Source organism: Phyllobates terribilis, unplaced genomic scaffold (assembly GCF_046119375.1).
Source record: "Phyllobates terribilis strain yellow unplaced genomic scaffold, ASM4611937v1 Scaffold_1__5_contigs__length_1240528914, whole genome shotgun sequence".
Lineage (NCBI taxonomy): Eukaryota > Metazoa > Chordata > Amphibia > Anura > Dendrobatidae > Phyllobates > Phyllobates terribilis.
This window is the reverse complement of record NW_027362761.1, coordinates 814135063-814152047: the sequence shown is the minus strand read 5'-3', so window position 1 is coordinate 814152047 and position 16985 is coordinate 814135063. Positions and strand designations below refer to the sequence as shown.

General features: G+C 52.5%; 1 protein-coding gene across 1 annotated transcript in view; it reads right to left on the bottom strand.

Annotated features, from left to right (window-relative positions):
* LOC141152718 (C-X-C motif chemokine 10-like) overlaps positions 1–16985 on the bottom strand; it is a 48925-nt gene that overhangs the window by 12837 nt on the left and 19103 nt on the right. The window contains exon 2 of the mRNA XM_073637332.1: positions 1033–1159. Within this exon, the coding sequence (XP_073493433.1) occupies positions 1033–1159 (127 nt within the window). The remainder of the gene's footprint in view (positions 1–1032; positions 1160–16985) is intronic.

The following is a 16985-nucleotide window of genomic DNA, read 5'->3' as shown; positions in this document are numbered from 1 at the left end:
AAACATTGGAAAAACACTCAAAAAAAATTCTTGTTGTCAAAAATGTTGAACATGGTAAAAATAACTCTGCACACTTTTTTCAAACTGCAAGGTATAGTTCGGTTTATTGTTCAGCAATCCAAAAATGTCATGTTTCGGTCAAAATATGTGACTTTTCTGAAACATTGGATAGCAGGAGCTGATTACAATGTAGATTAAGAGTTCAGTGGGTGGTGGTATTACGTAGCGCTCTGGTGAGAGGCGCTGTCCAATAAGCACTCAAGAAATAACCAAAAAGACATTAAAAAAGACACTTCAGGACCAAAAACACGGACATGTCCTGAAATGTCTTCTTCTTGAAAAACCTGGCGGGCTCGCTTGAGTTTAAAAGACTTCTTGTGCATATACCTTTATCCAAGAAAGAGATGGCCTATCCTTATAACATTTATTTTAAGGAAGTATGGGTCTGACCCTCCCTCCTGCTAATTAGCTGTTTAAAGGGACATCCATGATTGGTATTTCAATTTATTACAGATTTTTCCAACTCAAATCAGTGGGATTGAGCTGAAGTACAAAACACAGAAGAAAGTAAAAAACCACAGTAGTTCTGAGCTGTGTCTAGCACTCAATGAACGAAATGTAGCCCATTAAAATAGCACAAATACTGATATATTAAATATATTGATACTGATATAATATTAAATATAGTAAACACACCTAAAGTGATAGTGTTATGAATTGTGTAGGCATTATATAGCAACCATTCAAATACGGTAAATGGTAATTCTTGCAATGTATGGGAGGGCTGGGTCTAGAAGATAGATTATTTCACCTGACTGATAGAAGTGGATCCCGATGTATTTGTGTTTTGCATAGTTAAACAAAAGACAGGATATCACAGTGGAAAAATCCCCCCATATGAACTATGACAAAAATCAATGAAAGGCAGAAGGCACCTAGATTGCACTAGAATATGTGTGACTCCATGTGAACAAATCCTTATTCCTTTAATTCAACATAAACTTAGTGTTAATATGATACAATGTAACGTACATGACTTCCATTTTCTCACACTTGGAACTTGGTGGAAAAAATTCAAATTTCTTGATTTGCTTAAGGTCCACATTATTGGCACCAACTCCCTTGCACAAACAGCGTCTCTTCCCCAAAAGAGACATGCCTAGAAATGAAAGAAATTATATAACTCTTTATATAGATGTTGAAGACAACCACCTCTACATTTTACATAACTTTATATGTAAAAACCTCCCTCAAACCCTTTCAAATAATAAACGTAATAAAACATATTTTATCCATGATAGTGTCAGTGCAACTATTGTCCAGGAGTCCACCAACACCGTGAGAGACTCATAAAAACCAATATGTGGTTAAAACATTGTCCTTGCTGTGTTCCTAATTTACAGTGAAGGAGAAATGTATCCAGTTGCTATCAACACTGAACGACGTATGGTGCATTGATGTATTCTCTTGAATAAAATAAAATGTAGTAGGAAGAGCTTCTTTTTATTCAAGCCTTTTAAACATTTTTGTTCATTCACAGCCAAAATTTTGTAATGTATCATAATATTGCATTAAGAGAATCTGTAGGTTCTCTTCATAATGGAAGACTACTGGACAACCCAGGAGTGTAGACAAGTGTGTTTGTCAGGCAGTGAGAGCAGTGTTCTCTCAATAGATAATACTGCCTGCAGTATAATGGTTCATGGATGGTGCTCTGCTGGTAACATTCATGTGGAGTACTTTGCTGGCACTATTGTTTAAGGGGCACACAGTTTGCCGTTTAATGGGAACACTCTAATGTCGATAGAAGTATCTTGGCTGGTGACATTAACAGGGCTGAAGAGATTCATGTAGATCTTGAATTTTTGGGTAAATTTGAATTTCTCTTTCTGTGGCTTTGCTTTTAACCTGACAAGACTACCACATTAATTAAGACTCTGGAAAATACTCTAAAATTAATTCACAATGTAGGCCACACCCCTAAATTAATCCAGATAACTATCAGAACCCTCAGCAATTCCGACTCTAGATTAGAACCCTAAATAATTCTAACAACAAACCAGATCCCAAAATTAACGCAAACCCTAGATCCCTAAATTATTTTAATTACCTGCCAAGATCCCTACATTTATATCTTCAGTTCCTTACTTACAAAATATCCCAGTTCTATATGCAAACACCACATCTGAACATCTTTTTAGGACTATGCATTGAGCCAAGACTTATTATGATATAAAATAAAAATAAGCACTACTGTAGCACCCTGAGGATTCGGCTGCTACAGGGGTATTGCACCTCAACCCAGAGGTGTGATATTCCACTCCCGGGTAAGGAAGGAGTGTGGAACTGAGCTCAGATAGACTGCATGCACTACATACATCCCATTCCAGAGGAGCAGGCCGACGGTACTCCCACTTGGAAATGTGCAGGTACAACCGAGCCTGTTCCTGGCTGGAGTGGGAGGGGGGTGGTACATCCCATGTAGTGTAGGGGCAGATAGGGGGAGCAGTCTGGGTAGTGATAGGAGCTCATTGGGTGCTGGTCACCTGAGCTCACACATAGAGGGATATATAAGGAGGGCACCAACTTAGATCAGGGTCAGACGCTGAGAACAAGTCAGTTGGAGAGGAGAGAGAAGGAAACAGCAGCCCTGGAGAGAGAGAGAGTGGAGCAGAGAAAGACCCAGAGGGGGAAGACTGAAGGGACCCAAGAACCCAAATTAGAGCACCGGGTGAGGAGTCAGCAAGAGGGTACCGGAACCCAAGCTGGTGGGGGCAAAGACATTCCCCAGCCAGAGACCGGAGACCGTGGGCAGTGTCTGTCACGGTCACCCACCACATTCACCCCGAAGGCACACCACATGAAGGGTCAGGGAACCCAGGGCCAAGGGTGTCCCAAAAGAAGGCCCGAGGGAGCTGGACCTAGGTGAATCACTGGTGGGGACGGCTGAAGAAAGGACAGAGGGAGAGCTCAGGGCCACGCTCTGGACTTGTTTGGGGGTTGGCCGGATCCAGGACCTGGTGGACGCAGCACGGCTCGGGTGGTCACTAGCAGCTGGAGTGACCAGTACAACATCAGCAGTAAGTAAACACCCTTAACTGCACAACCCGAGTCTGTCTTCATTGCCGGCTGCATCGCACCACCACAACCCCCATCCTCTGCGCCTGTCCCCTCTGAGGCTATACCCCTCCCGTTGGGGGTTATCTCACCAAGCTGCGCATCCACCATCAGCCTCAGCGGACCCTGCAGCAGCGGCGGCCACAGTGACCGCATCACAACGGGTGGCGTAGTCGACACAAAAGAACTTTAGTAACATCTGTAAAGCTGCCACATAACACTTAGCTTGACGCCCTGGGCACGGGACCGGGTCACGGCCGCTCTGAGACTACAACCCCCCATCTGATCCGGTGCCGGGTATTCCCCTCAAAAAGGAATATGTCCCAGGGGGCGCGTCAACTTTGGCGTAGTCGGCAGGATTACGTGCCCGCAACACCCGGGTACTGCGTGCCTGAAGAAAAGTGCAAGTTTACCTCAGAAAGAAGTCTCCCGCCGGTTCCGGAGGGTCCACGCCATCGGACTCCATCACCAGTCGTTTCCCGCCGATTGTCCGCCATTTCCAGCTTGTTCCCGCCATCTGCCGAGTTTCCCGCCACTGGGCGACGCTTCCCGCCAAAACCGCAGATTTCCCGCCTTGGAAGAGCAGCGGACGCCATTATGGGCGTGCCAAAGGAGGGCAAGAGGCCACCTCCCATCGTGGGCCGGGACAGAAAATGGCGCCAAAAGTGGAAACCGCCCCCACCAACAGAGACTGTGATGCTGGAGGTGTCTGTCAGCGTGAAAGAACTCCCCCTGGAGCTGACAGTCACCGAGTTGCCCCGGGACCGCCCTCGAAGTGGGAGGGGACGAAAGAGAAGAGAAAAGATGGGTGTCGCTTGGAGCAGTCTGGAGCGAGCGCACCCGGAGGCAAGAGGTCTAACAAGGAGTAGCGGAGAAGCTCACCCGTAGATGGAAAGAAAGCAGAACAGCACCGGCCCGCTGGCCAGGAGTCTGCTAGAGACCGAGGAAGGAGGGCAGAGCAGCACCGGCCCGCTGGCCAGGAGCCTGCCGGAAGCCGAGCAGAGCAGCACCGACCCGATGGTCAGGAGCCTGCTAGAGTCCACAACCCCGCTAGGTCTAGCGGAGATCCTAGCGCAGCTCCCCCGAGACCGGGAGTGTGCACAAACTGCCCTGGAGGGCCTCGCAAGGAGGATGGCCCGGGTACAGCGCGAGATACTGGCGGAGTGGGGCCGGGAGATGACCCAGCAAGCAGAGACCAGTCAACGGAGCACGCTACCCTGGAAGAGGAAGCAGACTGCCTCTGAGGATGGCGCGGGAGGACCCAAGGCCGGAGACGGCGCCGAGGAGGGAGCCGAACGCATGGAGGCAGGTAAAGGGGACGCCTATACCCCAAGCCGTGACACCGCTTACCTGCCCCAGCTCCCCGTCGCAGAGCCCGAAAGTCCCCCTGCTGTGCCCGTAGCCGCCAGGTCACCGCCATGGACTAGGCCCCGACCGGAAGCCGCCGCAGCGACCCCTGTGACGTCACGCGCCCCGACCCGGAGCGTGACAAAGCAGGAATTGCCACCAGCCTGGTCGCAAGGCCTAGTACCCCCGGGCGCCGCACCACCAACAGCGCCCCCTACCTCCGCGGAGCCTCCGGCCTGGCCGCAAGGCCAGGTAGCCCAGGGCGCCGCCGTCCTAACGGTGCCCTTCACCTTCCAGGTGCCCCAGGCCTGGTCGCAAGGCCTGGGCAACCCGGGCGCCACCACCACCGCGCCCGCGCCCGCAATACCTAGGGTGCCACACCTGGGGGAGGACCTCTTCGGCCAGCTCACATGGCCGGACGGGCGGCCCTTCATCTGGCCCGAAGGGTACCCTGAGCTGGAGCGGCAGCAAAGACTAGGGCCCTTGTGTGAGCCCCTAATCCCGGCTCCGAAGCCCGTGGCTCGGGTCTCGCCTCCTCTAGCAGAAGCCCAATTCGTGTGGGACCCCACGGGAGAAGATTTGATGGGGTTCACCGGAGAAACTCGGGCAGCCGCAGCTGAACGTACAGAGTGTTGCCGTCAACAGCTGGCAGAGTTTAAGAGAGAACGGGAGGAGAGGCGGGTCAGAGAACAACAGGCCCAAATCCAGAGCGCGGAGCAGAAGAGCCGGACTAGGAGGAACCCCCGTGCAGCGCATTGTCCCCGCACCATCGGGACAGTGATAAAGTTCAACCCGCAGCATGGGTGGGGCTTTATTCGGGACCGTAACAACCGCGGTGACGTTTTTGTGACCCGCAGAGACGTCGAGTCCCACCTGCCGGAAGGTCACAAAGGCCGTGACCTCTACGTCGGAGACGAGGTCACTTTCACCCGGCACAAGTGTGCCAAAGGACCTTACGCCCTCCACGTACACCGCTTGACGGAGGAGGAGTTGCGGTACGGGGAGGAGGAGCCAGAGGACCCGGACGGGTCTGAAGAAACATCATATCAAGAAAGAGCAGGAGGAAGACGCCGTTGAGTGCGGCAGAGCAGGAGCTGTAAATAGTTACCCAATCGGGGTATATAGAAACTGAAACTGTTGCTGCTAAAATAGTCCCCGTTGGGACCAAGGAACTGTTTACCCGTTAACCCCTTCATCCTACAGGCTGAGGACTGTGAGCAGCCATTCCCTACCCTCTACCTGGCCGAGGACTGAGAGCGGCCAACTTTCAACTTTCCCTGTATATAGTTGCGCGTCCTAAAGCGCCCCCTACCGGTTTTATAAGAAAACCAGATTTTTCTAAGAGACTGTCGCACTTTTCCCGGACACACGTTGCACAGTGTCCGGAGGAGGAAGCAGAGACAAGAGAAGTCTACGAGAATGTTTATATAAAAAGTTTTATATATATATAAAGTTTATATGTTTTATATGTTCATATAAAAATTTTGTATGTTTTGGTGTTTTATGTCTTACAGCCCGAGGACGTGCTGTGATTTACCAGGGGGGAATGTAGCACCCTGAGGATTCGGCTGCTACAGGGGTATTGCACCTCAACCCAGAGGTGTGATATTCCACTCCCGGGTAAGGAAGGAGTGTGGAACTGAGCTCAGATAGACTGCATGCACTACATACATCCCATTCCAGAGGAGCAGGCCGACGGTACTCCCACTTGGAAATGTGCAGGTACAACCGAGCCTGTTCCTGGCTGGAGTGGGAGGGGGGTGGTACATCCCATGTAGTGTAGGGGCAGATAGGGGGAGCAGTCTGGGTAGTGATAGGAGCTCATTGGGTGCTGGTCACCTGAGCTCACACATAGAGGGATATATAAGGAGGGCACCAACTTAGATCAGGGTCAGACGCTGAGAACAAGTCAGTTGGAGAGGAGAGAGAAGGAAACAGCAGCCCTGGAGAGAGAGAGAGTGGAGCAGAGAAAGACCCAGAGGGGGAAGACTGAAGGGACCCAAGAACCCAAATTAGAGCACCGGGTGAGGAGTCAGCAAGAGGGTACCGGAACCCAAGCTGGTGGGGGCAAAGACATTCCCCAGCCAGAGACCGGAGACCGTGGGCAGTGTCTGTCACGGTCACCCACCACATTCACCCCGAAGGCACACCACATGAAGGGTCAGGGAACCCAGGGCCAAGGGTGTCCCAAAAGAAGGCCCGAGGGAGCTGGACCTAGGTGAATCACTGGTGGGGACGGCTGAAGAAAGGACAGAGGGAGAGCTCAGGGCCACGCTCTGGACTTGTTTGGGGGTTGGCCGGATCCAGGACCTGGTGGACGCAGCACGGCTCGGGTGGTCACTAGCAGCTGGAGTGACCAGTACAACATCAGCAGTAAGTAAACACCCTTAACTGCACAACCCGAGTCTGTCTTCATTGCCGGCTGCATCGCACCACCACAACCCCCATCCTCTGCGCCTGTCCCCTCTGAGGCTATACCCCTCCCGTTGGGGGTTATCTCACCAAGCTGCGCATCCACCATCAGCCTCAGCGGACCCTGCAGCAGCGGCGGCCACAGTGACCGCATCACAACGGGTGGCGTAGTCGACACAAAAGAACTTTAGTAACATCTGTAAAGCTGCCACATAACACTTAGCTTGACGCCCTGGGCACGGGACCGGGTCACGGCCGCTCGGAGACTACAACCCCCCATCTGATCCGGTGCCGGGTATTCCCCTCAAAAAGGAATATGTCCCAGGGGGCGCGTCACTACTTACCTACTGAAGCCCTTACTGCTCCTGTGTCATCTCTCCACTGATCCCTACCGGTCTTTGTTGACAGAGTTGCAGGAGTGAGGTCACATCTAGTATATGCGGCCGCTGCAGCCAATCACTGGCCTCAGTAGTTTGGTGCCATCTATCTAGGCAACATTCCTGAGCCCAGCAATTGCCGTTAGAGGCATGTGTTGTAGACATGATGTCACTTCTGCAGCCCTGTTAACACAGATCAGCAATAGAGGTCATGGAGATAACGGCAAATTCATTAAGTCTGGCTCCACTTAAAGGGGTTGTCTACTACTATTTAAAATATGCCAAAACGTTTTTATGATGAAAAGCAACTTCTTTATAATTATCTCCCTCTGCCTTTTCTGCCTGTGAGCGGCGCAATCACTGGCCGCTCACAGGCAGCACGTGACCCCCCGCTGACGTCCCGTCTATTGAGGCGTGACTCAGCGCTGGGGTCCCCGCGGTGGCTGCTGAGTTGTGGGCAGGGTTACCCCACCATGTCACACCCAGCATCCACCACGTGCTTTCCCAATGAATGGGAAGAGGGAGAGTGCGCGGTGGAAGCTGGGTGTGACGCGCAGGGATAACCCCGCCCACAACCCAGCAGCCACCGTGGAACACGGAAGAGAGAGACCCCTGGCTGCAGCCTGGACTTGTCGTGACGTCAGCGGATGTCAGAGCCGGCTGCAGCCGGGGGTTACGTGATGCCAGTGATAGTGATAGTGTGGCGCCCCTGCGGGTTCAGTCGCCACAGAGGTACTGCATCTCACCCAGAGGTGTGGTGCCCCACTCTCAGGTAAGGAAGGAGTACTGCCTGGGACCCACCCACCTGCATCCAACACTACACCCTTCCAGACCAGCAGGCGGGGCAAGATGCACTGGCTTATGCTGAGCCCTGTCCCTGGTTGGACGTGGGGGGAACCTAGAGAGGGAGAACCATGTAGTGGGTGTGGGTGGAGGAAGTAGTTCAGGGACGCATCTTCAGTAGGAGTATAAGAAAGCAGGGAACCATCTAGAAGCAGACAGTCTGAGAGGAGAAGGAGTGGGAGCAGGAGCTCTGTAGGAGCTCTGCTCAGAGGAGAGGGCCTAGATTGAGAGGCCCAGGAGGACAGGCTGGAAGAGGATGGGAGGGGACCGGCCCCTAACTAGTGGAGAACTACAAGACTCAGCTAGAAACCGGAGGCTACTGCACTTTCAGGGTGCAGCTGCTCACAACCGCAACTAAATCGCTAAAAAGGTAGCCACATAGGATTCAGGGGACTACACATTGCCCGCCAAGATCCGAGGTTACTGGCTTGGGATACTGGTTGCGAGATGCAAGGCAGGAGGGTGAGAGCCAGCGCAGGAAGACGACTGAGGAAGGCACACAGAATGGGGTCCCGTTAAGTGCTCCTGAAATACCTGAGGGATTGCTGAACCCCTTCGCTGGTGAACGCAAGACGACATGGGAGGTTATAAGCTGGCAGTTGTAACCTGGAGCAGCGTGATAACTGTGAGTAAACCTTGAAGACTGCACCCCACTGTGTCCTGGAATTAATGCTGCGCCATCACCAGCTCTGCACTACACAGCATAGCAACATCTACCTCATAACATCACTATATGCTGCCCGGAATCTAAGCTCTGCCTGTGGAGAGCTGTACCAACTCTGCTGCGACACCATCAGCTCCAAAGGATCTGCTCCGCAGCGGCGGCCCCATACAACAGGTGGCGTCACGAACATTATATATAAAAACTTTATTCCTTTTACTTTATTCCCCTTTAATTGACCGCCCTGGGTCACGGACCAGGTCACCGCCACCGTGACATCTCCCAGCATCGACCGGCCCGGCTACCGAGTACCCCATGGCCCAGGGAGCGTGTCAATAGAGCCGCTCACAGGCAGAAAAGGCAGAGGGAGGTAATTACAAAGAAGCTGCTTTTCATCATAAAAATGCTTTGGCATATTTTAAATAGTAGTGGACAACCCCTTTAATGAATTTGGCACACTTTCTCAGTGGCGTGCACCTTTCCTGAAATGCAACCTAATTCAAGGAATGGAGTAGCATTTCTGGCAAACAAAACGCGGCCACTATTCCTGAATTTGATGGGCAGGTGCAGCCACACTCCTTCCCAGCTCCTTTCATTTTGGTGGAGCTGCTTCAAACTGTCGTGAATATGCCAACAGTTGTATCAATATTTTGAACTGTTTTACTCCAGTTTTCTGGTAAAAAACACTTTGATGAATCGCCCCAAAGAGTTTGGAGCAGCAGTAGGTAAGTAATACTTTTTTTTTACTTTAAAGCATAAATAACCTTGATTCATTTTTTAAATGTTACTGAACAACGCCTTTAAAGCATAGTTAACCAGTTTAAGGTTGAGTTCACATACTTGTTTGACTCATTCTTTTGTTGTCCATCTTTTTCTTGGATCTGCAGCCAATTTTCACTTTTACATTTTCCCCTCCCCTTCTTTTAACAGCCATAACATTTTTAGTTTTCATCTAAATATCCATACGAGGGCTTGTTTTTGGAAATGAAACCACCAGGCAATGTACTCAAAAAGCAGGAAAAAAAATTCCGAGTGAGATGAAATGGTAAAAAAAAATTCCACCTTAGTTTTTGGGGTCTGTTTTCACAGCGTTCATTGTATGGTAAAAATATGGTAAAAAAAACTGTAATGTTTTTATTTTCACGTTAATAGAGCTGTGTGAGAACTTGTCTTTTGCATCAAGAGCTTTTGGTTTTATTGATATAAATTTGGGATACATATGTAGCACCCTGAGGATTCGGCTGCTACAGGGGTATTGCACCTCAACCCAGAGGTGTGATATTCCACTCCCGGGTAAGGATGGAGTGTGGACCTGAGCTCGGTAGGCTGCATGCACTACATACATCCCATTTCCGAGGAACAGGCCGACGGTACTCCCACTTAGAAATGTGCAGGTACGACCGAGTCTGTTCCTGGCTGGAGTGGGAGGGGGGTGGTACATCCCAAGTAGTGTAGGGGCAGATAGGGGGAGCAGCCTGGGTAAAGATAGGAGCTCATTGGGTGCTGGCCACCTGAGCTCACATATAGAGGGTGTATATAAGGTGGGCACCATCAGAGATCAGGGTCAGTCTGTCAGAATCAGGAAGAGGAGCAGAGCAGATCCAGAGAGAGAGAGGAGAAAGAAGGAAAGACCCAGAGGGGGAAGCAGAAGAGAGGACTCTAAGACCCCAAATTCAAACAACGGGTGAAGAGCCGGCATTAGGGTACCGGAACCCAAGCTGGTGGGGGCAAAAACACACCCCAGCCAGAGACCGGAGGCCGTGGGCAGCGTCTGCCACGGCCACCCACCACATCCACCACGAAGGCATACCACGTGGAGGGTCAGGGAACCCCAGGCCAAGGGTCACCCAACAGAAGGCCCGAGGGAGCTGGACCTGGGTGGATCAATAGTGGGGACGGCCAGAGAAAGGACAGAAGGAGAGCTCAGGGTCACGCTCCGGACTCGCTTGGGGGTTGGCTGGATCCAGGACCTGGTGGACGCAGCACGGCTCGGGAGGTCACTTGAAGCTGGAGTGACCGGAACATCAGCAGTGAGTAAATACCCTAAAACTGCACAACCCGACTCTGTCTTCCTTTAACACCTATGCTGCACCACCACAACCCCCATCCTCTGCACCTGACCCCCTGAGGCTATACCCCACCCGTTGGGGGTTATACCACCAAAAGCTGCACCTACACCATCAGCCTCAGCGGACCCTGCTGCAGCGGCGGCCATAGTGACCGCAACACAACGGGTGGCGTAGTCGACATTAAGAACTTATAACATCTGTAGGACTGCCACATACAACTGAGTTTGACACCCTGTGCACGGACCGGGTCACAGCCACTCGGAAGACTACAACCCCCATCTGATCCGGCTCCGGATATTCCCACTAACGAATATGGCCCAGGGGGCGCGTCACATAGATGTTTTGATTGTCTTTTTACTGCATTTTATAGGGTGGAATGCTGCTTTTGGAATTTTTCTATTTACTATGGGATAATTAATTTCATATTTTGATAGGCTCGACTTATGCAGACACAGCAATGTGAAATGTTTATTTATTTTAATGTCTTTATTTTTTAAAAGGGGGGGAAATTGGATGATGCCCCACAATCCCCACACATAGTATGATTACCCCACAGCCCCCACTCAGTATGATGCCTTCACAGCCCTCCAAATAGTATAATGCCACCACAGCCCCTCAAACAGTATAATGCCCCAACAGTGCCTCTCTACACAGTAAGATGTCCTAAAAGCTCCCCACATAATAATATGTCATCCAAGCACCCCACAGAGTATGATGTCCCCACTGCCCCCCCCTTAAAAAAAAAAAGTATGATGGCCACACGGATCTCCATACAGTGTGATGCTGCCCCTGCCACCACACTTTATGATGTCCGCACAGCCCCCCCAAACATTATGATGCCCCTCATCCCCCACATGGTATAATGATCTCACAGCTTCTCACACGGTATGATGTTCCTACAGTCCCCCACACACAATATAATGGCCCACACGGCCCCTATGCACAATATGATGACCCAACAGCCTCCCACAAACTATTATGACCCCATAGCTCCCCACACAGTATGATGTTCCCACAGTCTCCAACACACAGTATGATGCCCCCACATCCCCCAACTCATGGGCCCCATAATCTAAAAAAACAATAATGCGTATAACCACATAATCCTGATTCCCTGTCCACTGTTGCCTCTTTCTCCTCTCCTGACTTGTATAAACAGTGGGCTGGCGCAGGCGCCAGGATGCTGACGTCTTATAAGCTGCAGGCCTATAAGATATAGAGTGACAGGGCAGGGAGCTCGTGACTCTCTGCTCTATTCTATCACAGGATTGAATTACATAGGCGTCATCATAACAACCGTGGTCTCAGAGGTCACGGTTGTGACCTGGCCCATGTGGATGGAGGCCCACTAACACCAGCACAAACGTCAACTGGATGTGCGTCCTTGTACGCAAATTCAGTTGAAGTGTATTGCTGTGAGGAGATCCGTTGGGTCCTTGTAACGCGCCCCCTGGGCCGTGTGTGTAGGGGAATACCCAGAGCCGGGCCTCAGTGAGATGCTGGGGGTTGTAGTCTTCGTGGCGGCGACCCGGTCCGTGCCCAGGGTGGTCAAACCAGAGGGGATAGTCTATTCGTTCTGAATGTCTGACTTTGCCACCCGTGGATTGCGGTCAGAGTGAATCGCCGCTGCAGTGCAGACCGCTGAGGCTGGTGTCCTGGGCGCAGCAGAGTGTAGTATAAGTCCCCACGGGCGGAGTATAGCCTCAGGGCAGCAAGTGGGGATGTTGGGAGTGATGGTGCGCGGGAGTAATGACTCAGAGTCTCTGTAATGCAGTTCAGGATCTTTACTCACAGTTCTTTATCCAAGTTACTTCAGCTGGTCATAACGTTCCGCGTCACACTGTGCTCACCAGGTAAGGGGCTCGGCCAACTCCCAGATAACTTTGGAGAGCTTCACAGGACCCCCTTTGTGTGTCCTTCCTCTGGCCTGTCATACCCCACCAGTGACCACGCTTCTGTCCGGCTGCCTCGGGCCTTGGCGGGTAAACGTTGGCCTCCGTTTCCCTGACCCTATGTGGTGCCTTCCTAACGGGTATGGCAAGGGGCTGCGCCACATAAGATGTCACAGCCTCCGGTTTCTAGCTGAGGGTAGTTCCCCGCCTCCACTAGTTTCGGGGACCGGTCTCCCCCTTTGGCCTGACCCCTCCACGCAGGTAGATTCGGGCGTGTGGTGGCTACCAGCCGGTCCACACCCCTGGGGTCCCTTCGTTCCTTGTTCCTGGAGCCTTCTCCGCTCCTCTTCCTTCCTCTTACTCTCCAGGCTTGGGCCTCAGTTACTAGGCCCGCCTCTGGAGCAGAGCTCATGCAGAGCCTCTGCTTCCGGTCACTTCTCCTCAGACTCTACACTGATCTAAGATGGTGCCCACCTTTTATACCTCCCTCTAGGTTCACCCAGGAACTACTTCCTCCCTGCTCCTGCACTACAGGGTTCCCCCTTCCTCTGTGTTCCCTCCCCCCACTCCAACCAGGGACAGGGACTGTCGTGCTCTGCTTGGAGCATATCGGTCGCCCTGCCCCCCGGAAATGTGGTGTAATGCATGCAGGTGTCGGGGTCCTGATCCATACTCCATCCTTACCTGAGAGTGAGATATCGCACATCTGGATGAGATGCAATACCTCTGTAGCAACTGAGCCCTCGGGGTGCTACATTCCCCCTTGGTAAATCACAGCACGTCCGCGGGCTGGAACAGAGTAAAAGACATTTGGTTTACAAGACATGCAAAAACTTTTTTTATTTTTTTTTTTTAAAACAGCCAACATTATACAATTCCCTTTATGGGAAACACTTTCTCTTTTTCAACATTTTCAGCCACTTTTCTTTACTCAACATTTTAGTGCATTTTAATATCACTGGAACTCTTTTGGTAGACATCATATACTACATTTATGCTATCATGTAACTCTTCTAGCAGCATATATAACAATTCTATATGTAAAACTTTTAACAGGAGGGACCCGTTCGTAAACCCTCAACGTAGGCCCTGGGCGTGGCTGCAGGGCATTGGTGATCCAGTAGCTGGACCACGTCTTCTGCCACGCCAAACGGGTATTTGTTCTGAGGTCAGTTGTTGTAGTACTTTATAAAACCAGTAGGGGGCGCTTTAAGAAGCGCAACTATTTACAGGGTTGACCGCTCCCAGTCCTCAGTCGGACAAAACAGAAGAAATTGGCTGCTCCCAGTCCTCAGCCGGATACAAACAAAGAGTTGGCTGCTCCCAGTCCTCAGCCGGTTTTAACTGACCCGTTTTAGGGTAACTTTAGGTAGAACAACAGGTAACAGTCAGACAACAGTCAGGTAACAGTAGCCAACTTTTTCTCCTTACCCTGACGGGTAACTATGTACATTGTACGCTGCCGCTCATCAGTAGCGGTGTCCTCCTTGCGCACCTTCTTCCTCCTCATAGTATTCTTCAGACCCGTCCGGGTCCTCTGAATAGCCGGGTTCGGGGTAGTGTTGCTCCTCTTCTACCCTCCGGATGTTAAGGGCATACCACCCCCGCAGACCTCTGTGTCTGGTGTGGGACACCCGATCTCCCGGGAACAGATCCCGCCCCCGGTGACCTTCTGGCAGGTGGCTCTCCACGTCCCTCCGGGTAACGAACACATCCGTGTCTGTTGTCGGGTCTCTGATGAAACCGCACCCCCTTTCTTGTTGGAATTTTATCACGGTCCCTATGATCCTGGGACTGCGTGCAGCTTGGAGGTTTCGACGAGTCCGCGTCTTCTCCTCCGCGCTCCGGGCCTGCAGCTGCTCCCTCTTCTGGCGCCGCGCCCGCTCCTCCTTTTCAAGCTGCTCACAGAACTCCTGCCTGCGAGCTGCGGCCGCCCGCGTCTCCTGCGCAAATCCCATCAGTTCCTCCCCGGTCTGGTCCCATTCGATCTGGACCTCTTACTCCGGGAGCTGGGGGATGGCGACTGGCTGTGGTGCGGGCAGGAGCGGAGCAAGCGGGGCCTCGGCCTCTGCGGACAGGTTCTTACGCTGACTGGGGTGAACAGATCCCTCTGGCACAGGGACCGGCTCTCCATCGGGTCCGGCGAGCTGGCTGTACAGGTCGGTCCCAAGGGGTGGTGGCTTCGGGACCTGGGGCGCACGCGGTTCGGAGGCACCTGGGGAGGTCAGGCCTCACGACCGGGCCTGGTGCGGGCCGCTTCCGACTGCACCCGGGGTCAGGGGGCACGGCCTGGGGCTTGATCCGACGACGGTGCTCACAGCTTGGGGCCTGCGTACCGGCGGCGGGAGCGGGGGAGGCGCAGCGATGCCTGGAACGTCTGGCTCCGTGACAGGGTCCAGAGGCAGGTTGGTGGCATTATGACTGGTGGCAGGGGTGCCCCCCTTACCTGCTTCCAGGGCTGCGCTGCTCTCAGCTTCCTGCCTCCGCTCCTTGTCCTCAGGGGCTGACTCGCTGGCCGGGGCTGGCGACGTCCTGTGCTGCTGGGCCGCGACCCGCCGGGCCATCTCCTCTCTCCACTCTGTTACAGCTTCTCGCTGCGTCTGGACCATCCTCCGGTCCAAATCCTCCAACACCGTTCGGAGGAACTCCGGGTCTCCTCCTGGGAGCTGCGCCATCAGCTCCCTGAGGCTGTACGAGGCCACCTCGGCCTGCAGCAGGCCACTTGCCAGGGTGCTGAAGTTGGTGCTGCTCTCCATCTCCGGCTGTGGTCTGGTGAGACTGATCCAAACCACACCCTGCCCCTCGGTTTTCTTCTCTTTCCGCCCCTGTTGGGGGTGGTCCCGGGACAATCTGCTGACAATCACTCTCAGGGGCAGCCCCCCCACATTGATGGACATCTCTACAGCCGCACTCATGGCTGTTGGGGGTGGGCTCCTTCTTTGGTGCCATTCTGGGACCTGGCCCACGATGGGAGGTTGCTTTTTGTTGTCTTTTGGCGCGCACATTATGGCGTCCGTTCTGCTGGGGCGGGCGCCATATTTAATACAGTGAAACAGTCTCTTTTCAGGCACGCAGAACCCGTTGGTGGTGGGCACTAAATCCTGCCGACTACGCTAAAGTTGACGCGCCCCCTGGGCCGTGTGTGTAGGGGAATACCCCGAGCCGGGCCTCAGTGAGATGCTGGGGGTTGTAGTCTTCGTGGCGGTGACCCGGTCCGTGCCAAGGGCGGTCAAACCAGAGGGGATAGTCTATTCGTTCTGAATGTCCGACTACGCCACCCGTGGATTGCGGTCAGAGTGAACCACCGCTGCAGTGCAGACCGCTGAGGCAGGTGTCGTGGGCGCAGCAAAGTGTAGTATAACTCCCCACGGGCGGAGTATAGCCTCAGGGCAGCAAGTGGGGATGTTGGGAGTGATGGTGCGCGGGAGTAATGACTCAGAGTCTCTGTAATGCAGTTCAGGATCTTTACTCACAGTTCTTTATCCAAGTTACTTCAGCTGGTCATAACGTCCCACGTCGCACTGTGCTCACCAGGTAAGGGGCTCGACCAACTCCCAGATAACTTTGGAGCGCTTCAGAGGACCCCCTTTGTGTGTCCTTCCTCTGGCCTGTCATACCCCACCAGTGACCACGCTTCTGTCCGGCTGCCTCGGCGGGTTAACGTTGGCCTTCGTTTCCCTGACCCTATGTGGTGCCTTCCTAACGGGTATGGCAAGGGGCTGCGCCACATAAAATGTCACAGCCTCCGGTTTCTAGCTGAGGGTAGTTCCCCGCCTCCACTAGTTTCGGGGACCGGTCTCCCCCTTTGGCCTGACCCCTCCACGCAGGTAGATTCAGGCGTGTGGTGGCTACCAGCCGGTCCACACCCCTGGGGTCCCTTCGTTCCTTGTTCCTGGAGCCTTCTCCGCTCCTCTTCCTTCCTCTTCCTCTCCAGGCTTGGGCCTCAGTTACTAGGCCCACCTCTGGAGCAGAGCTCATGCAGAGTGGTTCTCATCAAGAGAATGCCAAGAGTGTGCAAAGCAGTCATCAAAGCAAAAGGTGGCTACTTTGAAGAACCTAGAATATAAGACATATTTTCAGTTGTTTCACACTTTTTTGTTAAGTATATAATTCCACATGTGTTAATTCATAGTTTTGATGCCTTCAGTGTGAATGTACAATTTTCATAATCATGAAAATACAGAAAAACCTTTAAATGTGAAGGCGCGTCCAAACTTTTGGTCTGTACTGTATATATATATATATATATATATATATATATACACTA